At 36.9% G+C, this 27,663-nt stretch overlaps 1 protein-coding gene and 2 long non-coding RNA genes across 10 annotated transcripts; 2 read left to right on the plus strand and 1 right to left on the minus strand.

The window, feature by feature from the left end:
• Positions 1-1,713: 1,713 nt before the first annotated feature.
• Dad (Daughters against dpp) lies at positions 1,714-21,019 on the minus strand. Of its 7 annotated transcripts, none has more exons than XM_089462260.1 (8): positions 20,878-21,019; positions 19,709-19,982; positions 14,109-15,569; positions 9,353-9,406; positions 9,133-9,288; positions 3,610-3,822; positions 3,394-3,544; positions 1,714-3,329 (listed from the first exon to the last, which is right to left on the minus strand). In XM_089462260.1, exons 3-8 carry the CDS (start codon positions 15,220-15,222, stop codon positions 3,164-3,166), a joined length of 1,854 nt encoding a protein of 617 aa, XP_089318386.1. In that variant the 5' UTR covers positions 15,223-15,569; positions 19,709-19,982; positions 20,878-21,019; the 3' UTR covers positions 1,714-3,163. The 7 variants fall into 7 exon arrangements, with proteins under 7 accessions (XP_089318386.1, XP_089318387.1, XP_089318388.1 ...); XM_089462261.1 differs by having other exon boundaries at positions 19,709-19,894; positions 20,878-21,017; XM_089462262.1 differs by having other exon boundaries at positions 19,709-19,894; positions 20,829-20,966.
• On the plus strand, positions 9,329-11,810 carry LOC149270918 (uncharacterized). Its single transcript, XR_016268589.1, has 2 exons — positions 9,329-9,425; positions 10,211-11,810. It is a non-coding gene; the product is annotated as an uncharacterized LOC149270918 (long non-coding RNA).
• On the plus strand, positions 18,301-27,625 carry LOC149270919 (uncharacterized). Of its 2 annotated transcripts, XR_016268588.1 has the most exons (6): positions 18,301-19,241; positions 19,319-19,418; positions 20,082-21,432; positions 22,710-22,993; positions 23,056-23,215; positions 24,731-27,625. It is a non-coding gene; the product is annotated as an uncharacterized LOC149270919 (long non-coding RNA). The 2 variants fall into 2 exon arrangements; XR_016268587.1 differs by having other exon boundaries at positions 23,056-27,625.
• Positions 27,626-27,663: the final 38 nt, after the last annotated feature.

A 27,663-nucleotide genomic window follows, 5' to 3' on the forward strand; every position in this document is an offset into this window, starting at 1 on the left:
TCTTAATATAAACTACGAACTTCTTTTCTGAACGATTCCATAGTCTAAGAGTTTAGTTTGCTTAAGAGGGATGTAATGATGCGATACATATCTCTTATTATATTATCCTTTATTTTATTATGTGTCAATCAGTTTCATAATAATAACACTAAAACATTATTCAAAGCAACATTATCAAGCTGTCCCACAGAATCTTCAGGCACGTTGGCTCACAATTTTCGGCATTGCTTCATGATCAAGAAGTCGAGTCTTGACATTTTCTATTGTCAAACAATTGTCAGGTAGGGTCTCTATTTCCCTAGCAATTCTCTCATAGCTAGGCGGAAGTATTAAGAGTAAATGAGCGATTTGGTCTATTTCGTCTAACTTAACGCCCAGCGCACTAAGTAATTAATGTTTACGGCGAATCGGGAAACGGCGTCAGTTCCTGTTGAATTGTGAAATAATACATTTATAAGCTTTTTCGACACAAACACAAATGCTACATATATATTAAAATATGTTTGCGCAGAGTTTATACATACATGTAGTTATTAAGATGCCGTTGTTTTAATACTTCCACTTTTATTCTTCGCTTTACGTTTTGTGAATATTGAAAATATTTAGCTATAATAAGGCTAACATATTATATATGTGCATATGTATGTGTATACTTATAAGGATGTATTTTTGACGTACTTTGGTGTTTGACGTAGTTATCTTATATTTGCATCTGCTAGAAGAAACTCGTTGTCCTTAGGCAGCTTCATTGTGTTTCCACTAACCCGCGAATGAGCGACAAATAGTAACAATAGGTTCTGCAAAGCGAACTGTTTACTTGACACTAACAGTTTCAACAATAACAGTGACACACATTGACGTCACATTTTCGGAATCAACACGAGTCAGCTCGTGGCCCTGATCAAGAATATATGTACATATGTATATACTTTACGGTCTGCGATGATTCCTTCTGCCTGTTACATACTTTTTAAAACCATTGTGCCTTTGCAAGACCAAACTGAAATTAACCATATACCACATAGACTGACACCACGATTGAGGGTCTTTTAACAGTGAACTTTCTCCATACATGGGTAGTGGTTCAAGCACTAACCATAGAAGTAACCGAGTAATGTAAAGCCATTATGGTTCTATGGTTAGTGGTTCAGGCCATATAACAGAACAGAACAGAAGCCGAAAATGTGACGTCCCAACATAACTGTTAAGTTAAGTTTAAAAGTAACGGAACTGCTCTTTGCGCAACTACAAAACCTTTTAACAGTGATCTCGTAAAATATTTTTCATTATAGGTCTCAATCAACTTGGATCAACAATTAGCTAAAGCCTCCGATGTTTGGTGAGAACATTCTATAGATGTATACATACATATATTTGTTCACAGTGTCTGCCGTCGATGTAACTTTGTAGTATCCCTAACCCATTGGGGCGTGACAACCGAGCAGAAAGATATACATATACTACGTAAAATATTGAGAGTGAATGTTTTTAGCTTGGGTTGCAAGATTGAACATGCAATATCTGTTTTCATAATTTTAATATTTGTGACTGTGCTTAAAAGGATACTTTCAAGCACTTAAATATTGAAATAGTAAATAATATAAATAATACATTTAGATAAAACGAATTACAAACTCTTATAATATTAATTATGGCATTGAGTAACATTGAGTGGATAGCAAAATACAAAGATGACAGTGAAAAATCAAAATCTGTATATAAGTTTAAATTTTATTACAAAATATTTCTTAAAACTTAACAGTACAACTACAACTATTAACGCTCAATTAATGTTTGATCATTTTGAAAATGCTGTCAGTATGAGCATGCGAACATACAGCCACACATACGTAAGCATGTATGCATGAGCGTACATCAGCAGATGCATACATACATAATACACTCAAAATGACCCAAGTCCAAGCTGTTTTTAAAATTAGTTTTTACTACTCATGTACTCATACGTACGTACTTATGGGTTTCATAAAAGGGCGTATAGTTATTATAATAATAAATTTTTGGAATTAAAATGTACAGGTTCACATATGTATGTATGTATGCGTAGGTAATTTCTGATGGTTCATAGTTTGTAATTTATAGGGGGAGTCGGTACCACAACAATATTTACAGGTGTCCTGCAGTGTAATCGAATTTAGACATTTTCCCTTGCATTACAACAACTTCATACAATTCTTTTGGCTATTATATTGCGAAAACCCTTTCGTCTTACTCAAACTTGCATTTCCGTCAGATTGAAAGGCAACTGAGTTTTGGGTTCGGGTGGATAAAAAACTAAAACGCGAATTATATCATTTACAAAATTCGCCGAAAGTTAAATAATTACTATTCGGATTGAATAAAAATATCAGAGAGTTTGAGCATGGCTTTGTATGCTAACTACCAAAGATCAAACACACTGAACCTTTTCTCAATTTATACAAACGAATACAAACAAAATCTGTCTACAAAATTTGTACTTTTGTAAGTTAAAACCATAATTTTTGGGGTGACTGTTAAGGAAATCATTGAAGTTGTATGTGCTGCCATTGCTATAACGACTACATCCGCTGTTTGCCTATCTTTCTTAAGTACATCTGTATATACAATTTAAAATAAGATATGTACATGTATTTAGTGTTTGTACATACATTTGACATTTTCGCTCATTGCATTCATACATACTTAATACATATGCAAATGTACATGTAGAGTGAATCACAGGATTTTAATTTTACTATGTTCAACAATCAATAACTATATGAATTTAACACTCCTAGCTCCGTCGCCGCGCATGCTTTACACATAAGTTAATTTCGATGTGGCATTTAGCAATTAATTGAAACACTTTTCGTAATTAAGTTTAACTTTTTAAAGTATATAATTTGCAGTCCATTGTTGCCCCTTATGATTAGTTGCTTGCTAGCCCGCTTGCTGCAATTTCGATCTCCTCGTGCCAATCGCTGCTCGGAGTCATCTTAATGTACATGCTTACATAACCCAGTCTCATGCGCATCTTCTAAACTAGCTGAAGCTGCTGTTGCTACCGGTAGTACACATAGGGCTTTCTGCCCATCGGGCTAGTGCTGGCTGTCCCCGGTAAAAGTAACACTTCTGCTGCTGCCGCTGCTACGAAGCTATGGGCATCAGCTGGTGACTGGCAATGTCACCGCAGATGGCTGAAGTGCACTTCTAGCCAGCAGGGACAGCACATAATATCCTGTCGACGATACATGTTACCCCAGCCCTTGGCGAAACTGATCTTCATACTAAACCGATCGATTGGCCCTAAATGGGTCTGTTCCATCTGCTTTTCGGCCAGCCATTGAGCCCTGCCAAATAAGAAGTAGAGTTTAGAGCACGCAATATACATAAATGTTAATATACCAACTGTACCTGTGTGTTTCAAAGGCTTTGAGACAATAGCCAGGCATCAATTTACACACCCGGTCCAAGCGCTCGGCAAGCGTTGGCGAGTCCACAAATATCGGCACATTGCTTCGATTGTAGATCCACACGTCCCCACACTCCAAACTTAGGGTCACACCTATTAGAATTACAATTTTCAACTAAATACACTCGTCTAGCCAGGAGTTCACAACTCGAGCTTACCCAGACCGATCTTCAGACGCGTCTTTTGGACTGCATCCGACGATGTTTGCTTCCCACAAAATTCGCGTAGGCACATATTTTCTCCGGTGCAGTCCACTGGTCCGTCTGTGTGGATATTAACTGCCAACCTTCTGGCGTGGAACAGGTCTCCAACGCGCTGCGATAGTTCCCAATAGGCAATCTGGCACCAAGCATTATTATTCGCGCTGTGATCTAAAATTAAAAATAATGGAAATCAATGCATTAGCAAAATTCGCTGACTTATTATTATATTATAAACATGTAAGAAAGCTCTACTCGAGACTGCTTGACTACCTCCTTAACCCTTCGAAGAACTGATATTTCAATAATATTTCGTTTCTTTTCTGCTGATACAAGAACACACACACAGACGCACCTATATAAACACGCATGGTCTGCAGTGTGGGCTTACTATGCGAATTTTAAATTTAATTTTTAATAACTTTCCTTGTCGATGGACGATCTACATGAACCTTTCAGAGCGTGATTACAACATTGAAATGCGTGCATTAGCCAAAGCACAAGTCTCTAGTATTTCAAATACGTCTTTTACAATAAAGGGGTAAATGATAACAAAAATCGAAATTTTATATAAATCATATAAATTAACATTTAAAATTTTGTGCGTCTGACTTTGAAGATTTTTAATCGATAAACAAAATAACGGGATGAGTTATTGGAGATAAACTCGATATCCACTCTATAACACGGGCATTAACAAAAAATTCAAGTCTCAAGCTGTTATTTCTTCTGAGGACATACAAACAGACAGAATATATATACCATCATAATAATTTTCCCATTTTCAAGGGGTTCAGGGTACAAAAAGGAATCTCAGCAAGTAATGTATATCAAGCAACCGAGCAAATCATAAGATTCGTTCACGGCCTCATGTCTCGTGGAAGACTGCCGTAGTTTAATCTGCACATGCTGGAGATCTATTATTCAAAAACTTTGGATTGTCACGTCTTCTATGGACGTAGCTTTTCGAACTTGTTTTTTATACAGAGATAATCTAAAATCTTAATCCTAAACTGTACTTATACACAGCTCTAATTTTCATATACGACTATATACATTTCAAGTTAAACCTAGAATATAGTTATTGCCTGTGCCTATTAGCGGTCTGCTGGAGGACAAAGAGCTCTGGTATCGTCTTTGCTCCCGGCTATGTCGACTATGCTGACCTGACTCGTCATTGACACTAAAAAGTATTTTCCGACTAAGGCAAACTGCCAAAGCAAACAAATAAGCGTGCTCTAATCGAAAGTGCACGACTATTATATACCCTAGGTCCTGCAGACGTGCTGTACTCACTGCGTAATTGATGCGGCTTCAGCGCTTCGGTTCTATAAATTCTGTTTCTAAACTGAATTGTTGAAAACCCTTCCTATTAGATTGACCTTCCTGATAAACAAAATATTGATAAAGGCATCAAAATGTGTGCATTCTCTAAAACAAAGTCATACTATAGACTTTGCTTTAAGGAATGCACACATTTGGAGAGCTAGGCGGTACTATAAGTTCGAAACATACTAAGTTGGTGTATTCTTTGTAAGCACATCGATTTTAATCGATAAAAGGAAATAGAGATAGAGAGATAGAGATAGAGATAGAGAATAGAGATTTCGTTAGGTGAACTGCCGCCTACATATTCTACCCTGAATTTACATGTCTATGTGTCTATAAAAGAGAAAAAATGAGACTTCGTTATCCTAATATTAAACATATAACACTAAAAATAATACGAAAGCATAGAGATTTTAAATTAAAAATCAATAAACCCTTTGGTTTAATTTGCAAAACAAAGACAAATATAATTTGCTTTTTTCCTTTTTTTTAAATAGTTTTGCAATTCTAAACTCATTGAATTTGCCTAACGATTTGGTGAGCATGCCTCACATTGTGAATTTGAAATGTATTTCGTCAATTATTTATATGATTAAGTTATTTAAATGCTCTCACTTTGAACTGAAACTCGATGAGCTATGTATGTGCTGTGAGCCACTGCGAATTCACTTAATACAGGGTATACAATTGATAGCCTTTGCAGTTTTGCTATTTTGCCACTTCTTTGGCGCCTGCTCTGGCACACGCCATCGATGAGGGGAATTTTTTTCTTGTCTTTGGCTCTTTGGGATCTCTAGCGCCGCCTGGGCGTTGTTGTTTTGTATTTTTCAGTCAATGTGCTATGTACATATGTACGTATGTATGTGTGTATGTATGTATGCACACAATCGTACATAGCTACATAATTACAAACAGAAGTGCGAACCGACTGGCTACTACATCATCTTTAAATTTAGATTGTTTTAAATGCTATCTATGTGCATACATACACACATACACACGCATATGTATCTACATATATGTGCGTGTGCGCGCAGTGTAAGTTTATTAGTGGCCACACATGTCGGTGTTGTAAGTGCACACACACATACCGACGCACATACATATGCAATAGTATATCTATGGACGCTGTGGTGGCAATACCTTTCCCCCTTATTATTATTGGATTATAACTTGCATCAACAGTCCTCGGTTAGGATTAGATCAAGCTCATTCTTGCTGTTAATTGCCTGAGTGGAGCAACTTATCTAACGATGACTCGAGATTGCAGCTTATATCTACATACGAACACATGTGTTCAAGAAAATTGTATTGCTATTCTACACTAATCTTAAGCTAACGCAAAGGAATATTTTTACTCGTTATACTCAAATGCATTTTCGGATATACCAGAAATCATATTAGTTGAAGAGCTAGAAAACTGAAATTCCAAATGCAGATCCGCGTTGGCCAAATCGGACTTGAAGATATAGTGATTTTTCAAAATCTGCTATATTTTGCCAGATACCTGAAATTTGGTATATATACGCGGTTTGACCACCCAAGTCCAAAGAGCTATGGCGGCTATAATTATTTATATATGTACATAAGTTTATATCTTCTACAGTTTAAGGGCTAGAAGTTTTAAATTTGGATGGTTGTAATTTCCTGGTTGGATGGTGGTAATTTCCTCTATCGATGAACCAAACATAATTGTTACGCCCCTTTAGGGGCGTGACACATCGAAAAATACCCTGTAATTTTCACTTTTTTGGAGCGTAAGCATCCAAATTTTGCAGTTACGTTACCTTCAGCTCGCTCTAAGAACTGGCCAACAAAGATGTGTCTACACCCAGTAGGGGCGTGGCGAATCGGAAACTTTGCTACTAAATTGCTGATGGGAGGTGAATGAGTACTCTGCAATTGGTAACGGCCGAACTCTTACAAAATACAGTTATATTTAGCTATAAGTAAGCTGTATCTGACGACTTTTGGGTCAATAATTGAAAATGAGTAGCTCATAGAAAAAGTAATGCTGCATGTAAAAACTCGATAAGGTAATAAATTATTAAATTAAAAAAAAAGCTTAACAGCAATTAAATTTATAAGGTTATATTTTATTTGTATATTAATAAATACATATGTAATCAGAGATTGTAGCGAAAATGGACTGACATATTAACTTTCATATCTGTCATAATAGATAACAAACTTTACAATATCGGAGACTTCTTTGGATTTATATATGTACGTATGTAATTATGTACATTCATAAAAATTTCAATTTACATTTAATAGTCTTCATTTTTGTAAATAAAGTGAACCACAACTAAATCATTTAAGATACAAAAACTCAGACCCAACACATAAAATAGTAAAAATTATAATAAATGGTGAGCAACAAAATTTCGGCTAATGTAATGTAATGATTCATCTTGATCTCAAAATCAATCGACTTTACCAATTTGACACGCATTTAAATTTGTATACGTTTTCATTAATTTATTAAGAGATTATATAAAGTTAGTTTTTTTCTGAATTCTTCCTTTGTTTTCAACACCCTGCTAACAGTATTTGTTCTTCAAATGCGAATATAAAAAATTTTAAGTCTTAATTTACCAACAAGTCCCGATCACGTGAGCAATTCTATAAATGCACATACAGACATAGTGCATATTTACATACAAGTGTACACTCAGACGCTCATAGATGTAATGCAGAGATGTAATGATGAACATGGGTCAAATCTGATTTTCTGATGGGGCTTTCAAGGAGCCGCATAGCTTTTGAATTTCAATTAATTAAGCATTCGCATGCAAAGAGCGCCGCATGCCTATAGACCAAATTGATTCAATTTGCTGAATGCAGGCTCTAGCTCTATTTTTAGCACTACTAAGCTAACGGCTCATTCGAATGCAAAAGCTTTTATTCAAAAATGCCATAAAGAAAAAAAAAAGAGAAATAAATATTGTCCAGTTCGACGGCGGCGTTGGCGGCAGCGCCATGAATGATATCATAGTCATAACGCCATTGCCGCCGATCACCCGCTACCCGCTGAGTAGCTGGCAGAGGCGATAACCAGCCACCAGCCACCAGCCATAGCCACAGTTCCACAGTGTTTGCACTGCTTAGCCGCGCCCGCGCTGCTCTACAAAGCTTTCGTAAGCAAGCGCCAAAGATTTTTTCTGCTGCTGTCGCAGTCGGCGCAGGCGTCGCACAGTAGGGCCTCTGCCGTCAGAGACGGGCAAAAATAAGTAAAGTCATAAACACCGGTTGATTGATTATTTTATGCCATTAGATTGGAAATTAACCATAAGGACAGAATTAAAGGGTAGTTATAAACCCTCAAGTTGGGTAAATTAGAAAAATAAAACGAAACATCAAAATTTTTTTGTGTCTAAAAACGTACAAAATGTACTAAAAATGGTCATATTTGCATGTAGCTGCATAGGTAGGTAGAAATGCCGACGGGAAATCAAACAATTTGGGTGTGGATGAACAAATTTCTCCTATCTTTTTTTTACAAGGTTTTGTTTAAAAATTCATATTTATTGCAAATAATTTTAAGCTTAAAGAAGTGGTTGTCGAATACTTTTTAAATTTTTTAAATATCATTGCTCGTTCCAAAGTTATCAATTTGGCAACGCAAAATGAGCAAAGGCCCCACTGTGCGTCGGCAGCCTTGCCGCCGACTCGCTTTTTCGCATTCGCCTCGCAGTGTTTGTATTTGTTTTTCGCTCATTATTTATTTTCGTGTTGTTTTTGCTGTTTTCGTTTAAAAGTTAATATCAATATAGAAAGTGACGACCTGACGCGGCAAACTGGCGCCACGAACAACTTGGCTCGGCCGGCGTGCTCAAACACACGCACGCGACTGCTGCCGTACTCTCTCGCACATTCTCACCACACAAGCACTCTCACACACACACCCCACAGTATGTACATAAACACATTTATGTGCGCGCATGTATGTATGCCTTTATATCTATAGAAGCAAGCATGAGTCTGCGAGTGTATGCATGTATGTATGAATGTTGTGTCTTACAAACACACACACACGTCGGGAGCTGCTTGCTGTTTAGTCGAATTCGTAATAAAGCAGCGCCGAAGATGAGAGAAAGAGATGAAAAGGAGACCACGTTCGGACTGCGGCATGGCCACAAGCAAACTCACCTTTTCCATCAGTAGTAAAAGACTCAAGACTCGGCACATACAACTGGGACTCCGATTGTTTGATGATGCTGTTGCTGTTGTTGTTGCTATTGCTCTGCACGGCCCACGCAGTCATCGACGAGCTTTCGTTGTTGTTTTGAGTGTATTCCTCGGTATCTAGAATTGCCGATTTCTGATCAGTTCCATTCAGTGCCATAGCCACCAAAAACCATTTACATACCTTGATCTCTCAGTCTCAGCATTTTTGATCGCTGATACGGCGGGGGTGCGGACTCTGAAAGTGAAAAACCCAAGTAAATCATTAAGTACATTAGTACATTTATTTATTATTTTTAAATACTTTTAGCTATTCGGTATTTATATACTGAAGATTGTAGAATTTTTTGATTAATATTTTTAATCGATATCCTTTAAAATATCTTAACTTCTCGTTTTTTAATTAATGTGGTGTAGATCAAGATGCACGTTTCACGTTTTCTGATAAATTTTACGGGTTTCAATTTCGGATTTTTAACGTAAAACTTATGTTAACAAATGACAGTACATAATCTATATCTATATCTATGAGTATATACATACATACATTATATGAAGAATTAATAGTAAATTTTGTGATGTATAACACTGATCTCTTAAATCATTTATTTTAAAATATACATACATACATACATATGCATATACCCTCCCTTTTGAGATATGTACAGAAATGTATGTATGTATAATGAATTACTTTTACACCCGTTAAATATAAGTCGGTATAGGGCAGTGTAATAGCTTAGAACCGGGCACTCACGGCTTTGGAAAAACTTAGAAGCAAATGCATTATCCACTTTATTAGAAATCTATAAGAGGCCCATCTGCTGAAACTCGGATAGTTTTCGAGAAATTAATAATAAGTAAAAGTAGTCTACTCTAGTTTTTATTTACATAAAAACATAAAATAAAATAAATAAATAATAAATAATTACACATATAAGGAGTGATATCTAATAATATCTTATTGCATTATATTTTTTTATTAATATTTAATTGTAAGTATTATTGGATGATATACCAATCTTTAAACTTCTATTTTAAGATACATACATAAGTGTTCGAAACCATATGAGTGTTGAGCGTTGAACCCCACTCATACCAAGGACACCATACCACCAAAACATAGAAATACAAAGCAGTAATCAACGATGTTAGAGACGTTACAAAACGCTTGTTATAAGATATTTGTCTATAGAATCGCTTCAGAGACCCAGGTCTTCAATTGATGCCTATGTATGCATGTGAGCCCTGTCAATCTCGGACAGATCCTTGGTATCGCAGATACAAATCGTCTAGCTTCTTCATTAATCAATAAAGGACCAATAAATATGTACATATAGAAATAGATATATTAATAAATGTAAGCAGTTTGGAGAATTACCCAAGACTACGACGGGTTGAAATGCGCGTGTTTAAGACAAGCTGTGCGATGAGATCATGCCTCACAAAAATAGTACAATATTAGTATTCGAGAATACATACACACATATGCACGTTGGTACACACATAAACACATACAACACATCTAACAAAGCCAAAGCAAAGCGAGACCGAAACAAAAAAAAGAAGCAAGATCAGAAAAGAAAACAAGTGGAAGCGCTCAAGAGGTGTTCACTAAGAGATACCCTGTTTGCGGAACTGCATTAGCAGTATAAATATAGATATACGTTTATAAATATATGTATGTGTTACATTCCCCATTTAATATTAACTCAGTGATTCGCACAGTGATACGCTAATCTACGCAAAGAGATGCGTGCACATACTTGAATGCCCTCTTTGCATCTTCTGTGTACAGGGTATAAAACAGCAACAAACTTGAGCGCAGCCAGGCCAAACATCAGCGCGGCGAAATAAAAATAAATAAATAAAATAAATAATGTTTGCATATCAGCCAGCAGCACTGGGGGACATTTTATTGGCGCACAAATCGTTTGATGTGCGGCGCTTACCGCTGGGAGCGGAGGAAGCTGGCGCTGCAAACGTCAGCAGTACTGCCAGCAGCAGCAGCAGCAGCAGCAGCGACAGCAAGAGAAACAGCAACAGCAACGGCGCCGTCGACTTAGTTAGCCCCAGTACCAGTTTAACCTGATTACGTTTGGCTGCTGCTGCTGCTGCCACGCTGACGCCGCGGCGTTGCCGTCGTATGAATCGATAGATTCTTAAAAACCTTATGAAACGCCAAAGCCAGCGCCAAAGCCAAAGCCAAAGCTAAAGCAAAGGGAGCAGTCAAATTCCAACGTTGCCTTTATCGCCCGAATGACGCTGCGCAGCGTATCCGATCGCCGAGCTCCATCAAAAAATCAAGTGACTTTACCTCAATACATACATACATACATACATACATGTATGCATGTTTTTGGTTGATTGAATCGATTCTAACGCTTGGGTTTCACAGGCTAAGAGATATCCTTAAGCCCGATGTTAATAGACATGACATACGTAGGGTGACCATCCGTCCTGGAATTCCGGGACATGTCCCGCTTTTGGAGATAATGTCCCTGATTTGTTTTTGACAGTCCCGGAATGAGCTCCGGCCCAGATGGTCACCCTAGACATGCGAAATATATATCTATATGCATATGTATGTGAATATATTAATTTATGTATATAAATCTGACATATAAAATATGTATATATACATATAGGTGTAGCGAAGATATAGCATTCACAATTTTCGGCGTACAGTAAAATTGAGGTTATACCTCTAGCGGGAAGTTATTGGTGTGCATGTCCACTTCAGTTAATAAATTGGAAAATGATTTTTGTTAACATTAAGCATTGCATCAATTCATTTTCAAGCATGGTTTAAAAAATAATTCCAATGAATATTATTCATTCAAAATAATTGTGTTCAACATAATAATATAATATTATATATAATATAATAATATATAATATAAAATAATTTGCACATACACACTATTAGATCATTCTATGTAGTCGGTAACAATTGTCAAAAGTTAAGTTCTTTGTAAAAGCAGACCCAAGTTTTTAGAGTAATTGGCTTAAAATTGATAGCCACAAGAAATGGGATAACATAACTAATATGCATTATCATAAAAAATGTGAAAGGCGCTGTAGCTCCAACTACTTTAGGACTCTTTACTTTTAACAATTCTTTCACTTAAAGACTTAAGTAAGAAATCAAAATTCAAATAATAATAATAAAAGGATGCACATATGTCGACTTTTTTTTTTTTTTTTTTTTTTTTTTTTTTTTAGTTCAGATTAGTCCATAAACCTTAGCCGGATACTCCCGAATGGAGCATTTGTGTTTGCTTAAAATAATTAGGAACGCAACATGGACATTTACCATGTTTGAACTGCTGCAAAATAAGTTTTCATTTTATAAGAACTCCTCTGTGAAGACGAAGGAACAGCGATCTGTATACATACACATTCCTTAATACATCCCGATCCCTATTCTGGCCGAATCGCTTTCGCTACAATTCCAGGAATCGTGTTCTCTCTTTTTCGTTGTTTTCTGATGTGGAGGGAATAACATTATCGTCTTGTTCAATGTGCTCGGCGCCATCATTAAAAAAAACCTGTCCCCGTTTGGTATCGGGAAGTTGATTCACCGACAACAGACGAAACACAAGCGAAATGCGCTGACGGTGCTGCTGCTGCTGCTGCGAGTCTCGGAAGAGTCGAACAGGTAAACACAGCACGATCCATTCTGCCGTGCCTCCAAGAGCCTGTTTACCTTTGCCGTCGTGCATCAGGGAGGTCCACGCTTTTTTTAACATGCACATTAAAGGCAATTGGAAGAAGAAGCAAACGCTTGTTGCTCGAAACAAAAAGTATTTGCTATTAACAGTAATTGGTTTTATGTTACGAAGACGATGTACATGCATCTGAATATATCCGTTCATTGCTATGAATGCATTCACACACATACATACATACATACAATATGTATGTATGCACCCACTGCATCGACAAACGGTTAATAATAGGGTATTCCGAAAAACCAAACATTGAGACAGTGAGAGACAGCTCACAAAAAATAATCAAATAATTCATCTTCAACGAGCAGAGACCTCTGAATCTAGTTATCTGTCTGTAGTCTAACTAACCAACATTTTTTGAAAATAACTAATATCTAAAGTCCAATATTAAAGAAACTTTAGATACATTTAAGATATAAAAACAAGATGCATACACATATTAGATATACGTATATAAAATATCAGATACACATATGTGTATAAAATTGAATCATATATATTATAGAATGGACCCAGACTAGAAGATCCCCTGAATCCTGAATCTATATAAATATATTCCGGTTTGCGTAATGGTTTATCATTATGTACGAGAAAACAATGAATCTGAAAACTGTGCTATTTCAGGCTTGTCGCAAAATTAGTAGCATTTTGCGTGATAGTTTTATTTCCTGGCGCCAAGTTCTAAATTTACAAAACAATTTCGAGGCTGTTGTGTCGGTTGATCTAGCACACATAATATATGCACATGTATACATGCACATACATATGTATATGCATAAATAGAGAGAATTGTCTTTCCTCTCGAGATAGAAATACTTTCGCTTCAAAGGGCGTAAAAAATTTAACCTCGTTACAAAATCAACTTCGTGAGTATTTCACGTACTGTGCAGCACGACTCATATCAAATATTAACGTCATGTTATAGGATATAGATAAACCAAGATTGAACTAATCTATAATGATATAGATATAGCGACGCCATCAGTTCACAATAAACTTATATCATTTTCAAAATATATAGTAATATAATATTCCACATTAATTATGGCGATTTAGTCTATAGTATTTACTAAGTCTTACGTCTATTGTAAGGACTTCTGGCATTAGTATATAAAGAGCAGTTTATTTCCTGATATTCTGTTTTATTTCCGGGATTTTTAGTCGAATACAATTCATAAATATTTTCATATAGATTTATTGGCCTACCTGAATCGATTGGATAGTTTATCCGATACCAGTGCAGTGGATTGCAGCAGATATAGACGGAGTCCCGAGCACTGGGGCAAGTGGGCAGACGCCTTAGCTCGCCGGCATCCATGAGGTCGGACCAAAGAAAAAGCTGGCACGTGGTCACATGCTGCCCCTTGTCGATGGGCAAGCTGCACTTGATTAGGATGCATTGCAGATAGCTCGACGTGTCTGGCGGGTCTCGCTTGTGAGGCGGATCCACGCGACTTCTTACGGCCTGGAGTAGATCGGCTATCTGTTTGCTCTTGAGCTTCTTTAGCAATGCATCGAAGTTTTGGTGCACCGTCTCTAGACGCAAGGCTGTCGCTGACATTGACCCGGCCCCAGCTGGGGACAACGTGGGCGACTGGGTATGCATTGGGCAGGTGGGTGTGAATGAGGCTGTGCGCTGTCGGCTCTGACTGTGGCGTTTGCTCTGCACCGGGTTCGCTTTCGAAAAGAATCTGTTTCCGAAGTCTGTTGTCGTCCCGCTGCTGCTGTTGCTGCTGCTGCTGCTGTCTCCGCCGCCGCCACAGCAATTGCGAAACATCTTCGCCGCTGTCGTGGCAAAGGTGGCCGCGGCTGTCGTTGAATGTGCATTGGAACAAGCCGGCATTGGCATCGGCACAGCCGCCGACATCGGTAGAGCCCACTCCGGACAGAACCTGTTTTCGTCGACCAACATGCCGGCGCCAGAGCTTGCGTAACTGCATCCATCTTTTATATAGGAATAGTTCGATTCTTCGGTCGCCGAGGCGGACACGGAAATGTCTTCTTGCCCATTTGGGTGGCTCATCAGCTGCAGCTGGGGCTGCTTGTGGGTGGGGCGATAGGAGCCTGAGCAGTCTATGGAGGGTATTGAACTGTACGGTGGTGGGGACGGGCTGTTCGGCTGCCGCATCATCATCAGCGAAGACTGATCCGCGTAGCAGCAACAGAAGCTGCCGCAACTCTGAAGGTGGCGTTGATGTGGAGGGTGCAGCGGCTGTTGTTGCTGCATGGGTGTCGGTATCCCATCCGCATCGCACGTAGCCGGGTTGTTTCTTGACGCATAACGCCATAGTTTTTTTTTCTTTTCGCTTTGGAATATCATGGAGGGACATCAATTCTTTTGGTAACATCGATATTATCGAATGTGCATTATTTGAGTTAATCAACTTTATTCAGACGCACTCATAGGGCTCGACTCGGTCGACGACTCGATTGCTTTGTGATATGTGCGGTGGGCTAGTATTCGGGCTGAGTCTGACTTCCTTCCAATTACAGTTAACGTTAACTCATGTGCATCTATGATTGTATATGTACAATAAATACATATAATTATTATTATACGTATTGACTAGGCTTGGCTTGGCGGTAAAGACGAATTCCTTTGTATCACTCAAGAGATTTTAGCTATGATATGATTTTGGTGGTGTTTCGATTGCTTTGATATGCACTCTGCAAAAATTAAAAAATAAGGAGAAAATATTTCCATTAATATTCATTAATTCAAAATCAAGCAGTATATTTTCGGTCTATCGAATAGTATATCCTTAATACTTTTAATGTATGCTTATGTTTAAGTGTCTATTCGCTGTGCAGTATTTTGGTTATATCATCGTCCTTTTAAAATTTTCAACTAAGGATACAGAGCAACTTCAAGATCATAATGAACTTGAAATACGTTGATACAATATATCATCAAATCAAATCCAATCTATATTTATGATTTTTTTTATAAAGTAATTATGTTTACACCAAAATAAGGGTCAAAGCTTTGTTTTTTGTTAAATTATATTCTATCAGTAAAGTATATTCTAATAAATCTTTACATTAGCCAATTAATACTCATGATGCAAATATTTAAGAAAGCTAAGTGAGTCTAATTTTTATAAAAAAAACTAACTTTATTGTTTTTATTAAAGCAATAAAATAACAAGAAGGCTCCAGTCGAGACTGCTCGACTAGGAGATACCCTGAACCCTCTAAGCTGATATTCTTATCATTCTGCATTTCTTCTATGCACACATACATACACATGCATCCAGACGCGCGTATAACAACGCGCTCTGCAAACTGCGCAGTAAGCAGCGACTGCGCTTGGGCTGCGCAGCAGTGTGAGCAATATTATGAGAATTTATTTGTTGAATAATTTCTTTTGTAGATATACGATCTTAATTAAACTTTCAGAGCGTAATCATATGGTAAAAATGTGTGTACATTCCAGAGCACAAGTCTCTAGTACTTGAAATGCGTTTTTTACAAATTGGGGGCGAAGGTGGCGTGGTATCCAAAATCTGTAAATTACAAAATCTTTGTATCTATTAACTTTATATATAATTTTACAATTACAATATTTTAAGACTCCAGGTCTAAAAGTGTTCAAATTAGCCTAAAAAAACAAAATCAAATTTTCGATTATTCTCTATAAAAAAGTTATCGGATGTGTTATCGAAAAATTAAAGCAAACTCGTACTGCGTATGGTATACACGAGTATGCATGCCAAATTTCAGCTCCTAGCTCTTATAAGTTCTGAGATGGACACATTCATACGGACAGACGGGCAGGGCTATATCGACTCAGCTCGTCGTGCTGATCATGAATATATATTCAGTTTTATCCGATTTGCCACGCCCTCAATAGGCGTAGATATATCCGCCGCAGCTCATGATCTTAAGTGGTCAATGCGGATCTATATACCAAATTTCAGTTTTCTAGCTCTTCAGCTAATGTGATTTCTGGCATATTGGAAAATGCATTTTCCGATATGCAACGCCTATAGTGGGCGGTAAATCCTAGATTTAACCGAGTATGTGTTCCAAATTTCAAGTCTTATTTCACTTTCGTGAATGAGTATAAAAATTGATAACCGTGATGGTTTGAGCGATTGCTAATTACAAATATTATTATGTAGTTATAAAAGAAAATTGTACCAAATGTTTAGTATAAACAACTGTATTACACTATCAATTCTACATTTACTCTAATGTCTAATAAATAAATAAAACAGCTACAAATCCACAAATACAATCTACCAAATAAAGAACTAAAGTAGCGGCAATTCAAGTGCAATTCTGATTCTTAGATTCTTAAAATATACTTGAATACATTTGTACATGTGTGCCCATGCACCTTCCCAGTTATATATATGTATGTTTGTATGCATATATATTTGCAACGGACGTAGATTTTATAAAAATTACAAATCTTTAGCTTTTATAGGTTATATGTATATTTTTATTAACATTGAATCTTACATATTTCTTTTTAGGAATTACAGCTGCCAAATTAAAAATGCTGTGAATTAAAATTTAAATATTGTTGAAACTCTAAAAAAAATCATTTACAAGTCCTCATGTCATCATCGCATTCAAAAAACATAACACACACATTTATTCACGAATTTATATCAAATTATCATATCATATTGAAACAAATAAATACGCAGTTCTTTTTAAAATATAGTTTAGTAATTAAATAATATTACCGTTTTTAAATTTGATTTATTTTGTTATTTTTACATACATATGTACATATTAAGTCCATCCATTTACGGAAGAAGACTTTTTGGGGCACTGTATATGTAAACATTTTCCAAATAAAAGTCTCAATCTTTCATAGCGGCGAAATACTTTACAAATCAGATATTGCAAAAAATCTAATCTACTTTTTCCATTTCGTGAACGAGTATAAAAACTAAAATAAAATGAATAGACGAAAAACTTATCTGGGGTTAAGCGCTCTGCCTTTACAAACATTTGTATGTATGAATGTATGTATGTACATATGTACATTCATTTGCACACAGGCATACATACATACCCATCAGAGAGCTTCCGGTTCGTTGCCAGGTACTCTAGAATAGTACCTTAAATTGAAGGCATTGACCACCTGCATACAAGCATACATACATATGCATATTGTTGAAATAGGCATGAGCATGTTTTTTTTTTTTTTGTTTTTTTTTGTTTTTTTTTTAAATGCATGTGCGTACATATAAACAGTTGCCTGATGTGTGTATATATGTAAATTATGTCATGTACACTACTCGAGATGCATACATACATGCACACATAATAAAATATTGTATGTGTATGTGATTAGCTCTTATCAGAGCTTAAAAAGCACAAACGCGCCGCACAACTAGCGAATCGAAGGCGCATGAGTAATATGCTGATCGCAGTGACGGCGTCGGGCTGCGCAGCATCACTGCCTGGCGCTGGCGCTAGCGCTGGCAGCGACCGCTGCAAGTAACAACCCAAATACAAAACTGTGGCCCCTACGACCATTTTGTTGCTGGTTGACTGGCTCGCTGGCATTTCTTGTGCTCCTTATCGCGACGACAACAGTGGCGCCGCCGACTTGACGGCACGACTACACGCTCAGCCGAACACACACACACACACACGCATCCATACATATATGTGTGCATACATGTATGTATGTACATATGTACAAATGTTCATATGCATACATACACGCACACAAATGTATTAAATTTACTTGCTCGCTTGCGTGCCAGCCAGAGGCAAAAGCAAAAGCAAAGGCAAAGGCAGGGTAACAACGCGACGAGACGAGACGAGACTCAATGAGGCACAGGCGCCACAGTGGGCGCCACTGACGTAAACGTAATAAAAGAAATAATAGTAACGATGTCGGCGGCGGCGTCGTCGCAATGGCGCCACCAATATAAACTTATATCAGACAGACACGAAACAACGACAGCGCCAGAAACGACAACAACAACACAACAACGATACTATAGACCGACGCGTCAGTTGGTCGGTTGGTCGCTCGCTCGGTCGTTTTGTCAGCCGGTTTGACAAGTTGGAAGAATCAAAAATCTGAGGTGAATTCGAACGAGCGAGAGCACAGAGCAAGTGCACAAGAGAGCATCGGTTCAGTGTGTGTGTGTGTGTGTGCGTGTACCTGTATGTATATGGGTGTATAAATATATTGTATGGATGTATGCATACATGTACGTGTGTGTGTATGTGTGTGTGTTATAGGTGGCAAAGAAATAAAACATTTCCGAATTCTTTTGAAAATTCAACAAGTATAAGAATCTAGTATTGGAATAGTATGCGCAATGTGGAGCAGCGGAGGAGCAAGGATGTCCGGGAATATTGGTATAATTAATAGGCAAATGGCTTTTTAAATACATACATACATTTTTCTTTATTATTTATACGTATGCCCGCACTAGTTCGTGGAAAATCGCTGGCACATAACAATGCACATCTGTGAAATATATGTGCATACACCTGCTGACGGCGCTATCATCAATGCTGATGGATGCCATTCAAGTAGGTGAAATATTGTTGTTTATAAGTAAATTGCAATGGCGCCGGCAAGTGCTACAGTGCGTCGGAGCAGAATTGGTATAATAATCAAGTAAAATTACACGGGAGAAAAAAAAAAAAAAACTTCCTCTAATTAGTCAGATTACATAGTATATACTGATCTACTTAAAACCATTTTCATTCAAGTCACCTTTATTCAGAACGGATAACGATTTGAGCTTTAGAATTACCAAATAATGTATATGCCTATGTATTAATGTATAGTAATACATAAAATATTTGTATATACTTACTTCATTGATGTGGTTGTTATTCCAATATATCCTTTAAGGCTTATTGTATAAATCACACCAATTTTACGTTGATTATGTTGGTGTATTGCAATTTGTTGATATGTATGAGGGTTTCATTCACATTTATTTAACGATTCACATTGCGATTATTGATATTAAATCGTAATTATTCTTCACTACTGAAAACTGTTTCGATTTAAAACACGCGGTGACGATATTGATTTATTATTTTTCGTAAGCACTAATCGAGTTGTCAGCATTTTTTGATGGCCTACTGTTTACATAAATACAAACATACATACATGCATGCATACATATATACACATAAACCCTCATATCTCTCTCATTAAGAGCATTGTTTTGGTTTTCGAAGGAACTGGAATTTATATCTGATGGAGGGAATGATGCTAATCAAATAATAATTCTTATGGCTTAGAAGATCGGTTTACACTGGATGTCAGCTAAAGATAAGGCGAACAGTTATGAATATTTTTTAATTTTCTTGCAAAATATGCGATTATAGTACTAAATACATATTTTTAATATTATACATATATTGTTTCGGACTAGACAATCTATTTGATTAATGCTCCAAATCTTGTTATATAAGATTGTTTACACACATATATGGCATATATCGTGTTCTGCAGCATACAAGATAATGTATTCTAACACTGAATAAATACTTTATATTCAGTATATACACATATACATATACATATATATATATATATATATATATATATATAATCAGAAGCACGGAATATCCATATCTAAAGAACTAAGTAGTATCGAAGTTCATAGAACACTCATGAATAATAAATATACAATAATATTTAACATACATATACATATATATGTCTGTATGTTGATTTGTAGTTAATATAGAATGTAAATATGTATGTATTTTTGGTCACAACGTATTCACGTATTATCGGTTGCTTGAAGCATTGATCAATCAATGGAAGTACGTAAGTATTTTCTATGTATGTACGTATGTATTTATGTATGTTGCGTTACGTTACGTTCGTTAGCAGTCGTCACGCATATTTCAATGGTAAATGCGAGTTACGTACGCACACCTCTTTTTGTTTATTGATCAATATTTCTTACTTCGCACTTTTTGTGTGCCGTTATTCCACTTGAATATATATTTTGATTCGGCTTACACATGTGAACGGTGACGGTGACGGCGACGAATTTGTGTTTGCTCGTCACTTAATACACTAAATATTTCATTTCACTTTTCGTTTGCACAATGCTCGAATATAGGAGAGAACTAAGAAATATGTCCAAAACAATATATTGTCTAGATCAGCATAGAACGCGAACGATGTGAAGAAGCAACTGCCGCTGGACTATGTATTTTGCATTTATTTGTTGGTTACGCCCGCGTAACAAAAATGTTCGGATAGCAACCGAAAAATACCACGTCCGCTCACAACGAAAGTTTCTTGCGATTTGAGACAACATGCATATGTGTGTTTTAGTATCTGACGAATGTGTGGTGAGTTTGTCAACGCTCTCTCTCTCGCATACTGCGACGCTCGCCACACTAACACAAACGCACTTGCCACTCACTTGAAGTCGGCCGTACGCAATTTTTGACTCGCTTGAAGTTGGCTGCGCGCAAAATTCAGTTGCGTTATTTTGAGCTCAAGATGCAGTTGAACATGATATTAAAATGTTAACTTAACACAAATATAAATAATTAATATAATAATGTATACATATAATAATATATTATATATAATTCAACTCATATTGCATATTTGTATTTAACTTAATAATTTAAGGAATGATAATTATTTTTTAATTTAATCGCTATAATCAAAATTAATAAACCACATATACCTGTAAAGAAAAAATTAGTAATTTTCAATCGTTGTGAACATATATAGAACCATGCAAAAATATTCAGCATGATGTGAATTATAGATCCGATCACGAATGTGTATCGCTTAAGTCTTTCCGTTGATCAGTGCACCTCTATACACAGATAGACATACACAAGCATAAATAGAGACAGAGAGCAAGAAACAGAGAGAGAGAGAGAGAGAGAGAGAGAGAGAGAGAGAGAGAGAGAGAGAGAAAGTTGAGTTTCAAGTGAGATCAAAAAGTATTGAAGAGCGTGCTGGCCAGTTCCAGCAGGGATAATTGTTTAGGGCTTGGACGACTTGAAAACATAAAAGCAAATAGGCTGCTGTCATTACGATAATAACAGGTCGGAACCGCAGGGTCTCGATGACTGTGGGATGGCAGCGGAAGACGAAGACTGACTCACCTGACGACAGAATATAATACCTAAGAGTTTCAAGAAGTTGTTTAGGGTGATGAATTAGAGTATTGACAACGTACACATTTTGTATAAGTAACTATTTCTATACTTACCTTATTTAGTAGGATTTTTTTTTAAATATACAATATATAAATAATATGTAAACATAATTACAATTTATACTATATATTATGGAGAATTGAAATTTTGAAAATAGAATCCACTTGAAAAATTAAGAATAAAAATATTTAGAGGATACATCAATCAAAGCCGCTTAAAAATCCATTATATCGCAGCTTTGCGGGTTGTATGATAAAAAATATGTCACATAACGAATACAGAAGAATCCGGCTATAATGACTCCGCTTATAGCGTCTGTGTTATAGCGACGAAAATTCTGGTCACCGGACAAACTTTTACAAGGAAACTTAAACGGTTTTAGCGCTTTCCGGTTATAACGACGGGCCCTTGAGAGTCGTTATAACTATTATATCCATAGACAGTTCACTTAGAAACGATGGAACTTATTCCGACATATTCCAAATCAATATATCTGAAAAGTATATTTGAGATTTCATCTCCTTCTCTTTCGATATGAAGTGAAAAGGTAGACTGCCCATTGGATATTGAAACTAAAGACATTTTTAAAGATCATGAATGTGTATAACAAAGGACATAATCTTCTGCAGATCAACTATATATAACCTATATATCTTTTGGTAGACATGGAGCATTCCATATCCACACACGATTTGTACTTCCATGGGTGGTCGAAACCACATGATGCACAATTGGGCATCTTCCTTGAGATGAGCGCAATTAGGAGGCTAAAGCTAATAAGATATCATCAGCGCACTACAGTCAAAGCAAACTTGTTAAAAACCCATTAAAGAGAAGAGGCGAGCAACACAGAAGAGACAGGAGAGGAGGAGGGAAGCACTCGCAGTTGCATTCACAGTCGCCGTATCCATTGCGGTCAAAGTCAGAATTTCACGTCAGAGTAAGAGGTACAAACCTGTTTTAGCTGGCACAGCGTCATTATCATCATATTCATATTTATCATCGTTAGCATATTCCTGCACAGGGTACACTGCTACTTCGTCTCGGATATCATAATTGTGGATACGTTCTACTCGTGTACCTTGGAGATAAAGACGAATGAGCAAAGTGCCGAACACAAAATGAATCAACACAGAGTGGCCTTCTTCATCAGTCGATCGATCCGACCCGTAAGTATTCAATGAGATCTTAAAGATCTTAAAAATATCCCACGAGTGGAAAGGCCATCAATACGTAGGATAGATAAAACCAGACATACATAGAAGGAAGAAAGCTAATTTATATTTGTACATGTTTATCTAATAAAGTGTTGAGATATATCAGTCAGTAATATAAGCATTTCTCACAACAAAGTTTTACAAAGAAAAAAAAAAAAAAAAAAAAAAAAAAAAAATGTAGATTCCTCCATAAGATTCACGAACTGTTAATAAGGCACTCCTGTTAAGGACGAGTAAATTAGAATAATATATTGTTTAGAAATGTAATGACCTATAGAAGAGGTATATTCTATAAACTTAATAATTACTTGTAAGCATATCTAAAAAATATGTACAGATAATTAACTTTTGTGCTTCACAGTAATCAGTGTAACAAGTTCTACAGAATGTAATATCACTCAGATTATCAAGACTGTGATATATAAAAGTTCATTTATATGTATATTTTAGATATACAAAAATCATAGAATTATTATAGTTAGGAATAGACACTAGTAAATTAGGAATTTGAGTATATTTTTATTTATTTATTTATGAGTTTGCACTTTCATTAGACTCTGATATGTGTTTCATCGCCCTTAGTCTCACTTACCAAATTAACCAAACACACTTTTGAATTTTCGAATTTTAAATATTTGATTAGTTTGTAAACATGTGAATTAATGCGTTCATTCGATTCGATGCTTCACTGTACTATTTGCCGTACACCATCTTGGAACCGCGATATTTTGAAACTTTAGGTGCTCAACAGAAAGTTTAGTGAGACTCGTTTGCCTAGACTGCGATTGCGATTGGTAGCGAAGGGACATATCATTTAGTCGGCGCACAAGGGACTAATGTGTCCTGCGGCATGATTCCTTGCGAACTAAATGCCAGCCGTGTACGCGTTTATCCTTTTATATGCCTCGGCCAGTGCGCACTTGGGACCACTGCGCAAAGCATTCTGCAGACTGACGCAGACGGCGTCAAAAGAACCGTTCAACAAGGCGCCGTCGCCGTAGCCAAAGCGTCCTGATTTCTGACTCATTGTCACATATTTACTTCTGAATGTTTATATGTATTTATATGTAAGAGAAATACTAATATATGAAGCTTTTTTTTACAGATATTTCTTACCAAAAATTGAAATATATTATTAAGTAAATATATTCTATGAATATTGAATTTAGTACATTTATTATAATTATTTATTATCTTTCATATATAGAAATACGAATTTCGGACTCAGAAACAGGATATTTTAAGTTTATTTTTCTATTTATTATTATTATTATTATTTTTTTATTTACCTATTTTTTATTTTCCTTATTAAACAGAGTGAATTATTTTTATGTATGTTGTAAAAGATTTGAGGATAAAATTTCGTTGAAATTCATGAATGTTACAATTGTTTAGTTTCCAAAATTTGTTGAGTAATTTATTATTTAATGATTCTCATAATTTACAGTACTTTTGTTTATTTTACAGTACAGTTTTGTCTGCTATGTCAACGTACCTTTTACTTTTTTTGAATATTTTTTTTATCGATGATGCTTTTAATGCTGAGATGGAGAACTAAGGGCGTTAATGTACGCGGTCCTTAGATTAATTAACAAAACATGATGCAACTATGAGGTGGTACTTCGATCGGTTGGTTTATTCTTATTGAATATTATTTATTAAATAAACTATATATATAATATATGATTTATTATTGGGTTAATTGGTTTGAATGTCCGCATGTGAACATTTAATATATAATTGGTTCTGCATTGAGAGGCAAGGGGTTTGTCATAAAGTTGACCGAACAGCACGCAAAATAAATTGAAATCAAAGCATGGAAGCGTATTAGAATGGGATACTCCTCAAAAACTGAGCTGAGCAATAGAAAATAAATTTGTGCTAGCTGGCGACACTTCGCTTCTGGTCCCCATGGCGCTGAATCTTAAACCTATTCTGTATCTGTATCTGCGCCCAGTTTAGTTGTCGAATGTTGGCTGCCGGTCTGCCGGTCTGCCGGTCTGCCGGCTCCAGCAACATTGGCGGCAACCGCGTTGGCGACGGTAACACAGACGGCGACTGGCGGCCGAAGTCAACTAAACAACGCCAGCCATAACAACAGCAACAACAAGAGCGCCGTGTCCGCGACTGCCCGACTCGGAGATACCCTCACTGCTGTCATTCAAAATATTGTGGCTGGCATACACACGATACTTACACCCCTTAAGATATTCCAGGGATCCATTTGACAAATGCGTTATTAATTGACTTACATACAAGATTTCCAACTTTATTGAATGTTAAAAATATGAACATGCCTATGCATTTATATATATGAGCCAAAGCACATATTTAATAGCGAGTGGAAGGAAATATGTATCTCAGTATAGCCCAGGCATATCTATGTTTATAACAAATGTCCATACATTTTCCAATCCACTTCAAGGATACTAAAAGTATCAATCTAATAAGATGTGTATTTAATAATATATATAAGCAACACCTTTCCGAGATTGAGGGGGCCAGACAAACATCCAGGCAGACTTGTTTCTCTCATCCAGAATTTATATGCACTTTGTCCCTGTTGCGTGCATTTTAATAGAAACAATATACCCTGTCATCGGATTTTTAATGGGTTCGGGGCATAATAACAGCAACAATAACACAGTCATAACGACAAACCCCCTAAAGAGAGAAATGCCCGCGTCCATCCTTGGCGTCGCATTGGCAAAGAGCCCTTCCAGCAGCTCCATGTGTCAACTGCTAACCGTGGAGCAGTGCGTGCTAAGATGCTTGACCCGAGCCTCGGACATATTTTAAGCTAATTAGCTGTTGTTGCCTAATACATGTACTAGTATAATTGAAGCGGCCATCTGCTTAAATACGGCTAGTCTCTATGCCTTATGCAGGGATAGTTTGGTCATCATCCTTTGCCTCTTCGTACCACTGTGCTCGACAATTCGGTGAGACGCGACAAAGAAGAATGTCGCCGCGTCAGGGACTTAATCATGCCACAAATAGTCGCCTTACTTTTGGAAACATTTCAAAACAATAACCGATCACAAAATCACACTTAGCAAATCGAACAAATTATTTGTACGTAATGTAATAGCCGTAATGTAAGAGCCGTCGTGAAAGTGCGTCTCGCCTCGTTAGCCTTAAGCTCATTAATTTAATCTACTTTTATAATGATGGCCTAGTATTGTAGGGCTGATTATGCTGGAATCTCATAAAAATGACAAGGCTAAAAACATATGTAATTTTCCAATGTATTCACAAAGTAAAAGGAGTAAGGAAATGATTCGTCTGAATGTGACCTGACCTATTAAGCTTTTGAGATTGTAAATTCATCTGAAATAGCATTTTGATGAGTGATATGATTATCGCAAATTTCCAAAATCAATCCACAATTTGCAATGATTCGAATTTGGAGTCCTGCTAACGGTTTATGGTTTATAAGACGCCAGAGTGCGTAACAAGTGTCGACAGCTTCGGAAGTTGTTTCAAAGCTCGGAATCGACGACGTCGCCGCGACGACGCTGACTGCGGACCGCTGCGAAAGCGTCAGCGCTAGCGCCAGCGACGACCATAGCGACGACAACTTGTCGGCATATTCTTTTTTCTCAATGAAGTGAGCCACACACGCACACACATATACCCACACACACACACAGAATCATAACGATACACAGACACACTCAGACTGAGCATACAGCAGCCACAGCTAGATACGGCTAGCACTTGTGGCGACGATTCACCCCGTCCCACTGTACGGCTGGCGCGACAGTGGGTGCCAGTGACTAGTGCGACCTAGAGCTTGGCCAAGTATCCAGAGACATACACTGTGTATGTGTGTGCGCACTTATAAGGACGAGCAGGGCAAAACAGACACGGATGCTCATATGCACAACTTTGATTTCCAAGCAGCAACTGGCGGCAGGGCGCGCGCGAATTGGGCGCCATTATTGCCACCATTGTCGCGACAAATGCCGCTGTTATCTCCAATTAGAGGCGAAAATAGTTGCGGCGTCGATGATGACGAGTTGAGTTCAATTTTTGGGGTGATGAAGGTGGAGAAGACTTGATACTCTTCGAATGATGCGACGCCTAACAAAGCAGATTAACAGTAGATAGCTGCTGTCTAACAGTAGGGGGATTAGCACAATGACTTTTTTACAGTTAAAAACGTTGCAGTCGGTCCAAAGAAAACGTCTCATTAATTACAGAATTATGGCACTTAACAAATCTGTTTTGGCATGCGTAATTCACATGCTATTAACAAAAATCACAAAATCACAAATTGTTAACCAAAAAATACGTTGATACCCACTAAATACTTTTCGGATTTCATAGCAAATTTCATTTAATTTTGTACAGTTCTTCTTTAAAATTCAGAGCAATGTTGAAATATAGAATAACAA

This window comes from Drosophila arizonae, chromosome 2, assembly GCF_054131065.1.
Source record: "Drosophila arizonae isolate 15081-1271.41 chromosome 2, UAZ_ARI_1.0, whole genome shotgun sequence".
Taxonomy (NCBI): Eukaryota; Metazoa; Arthropoda; class Insecta; order Diptera; family Drosophilidae; genus Drosophila; species Drosophila arizonae.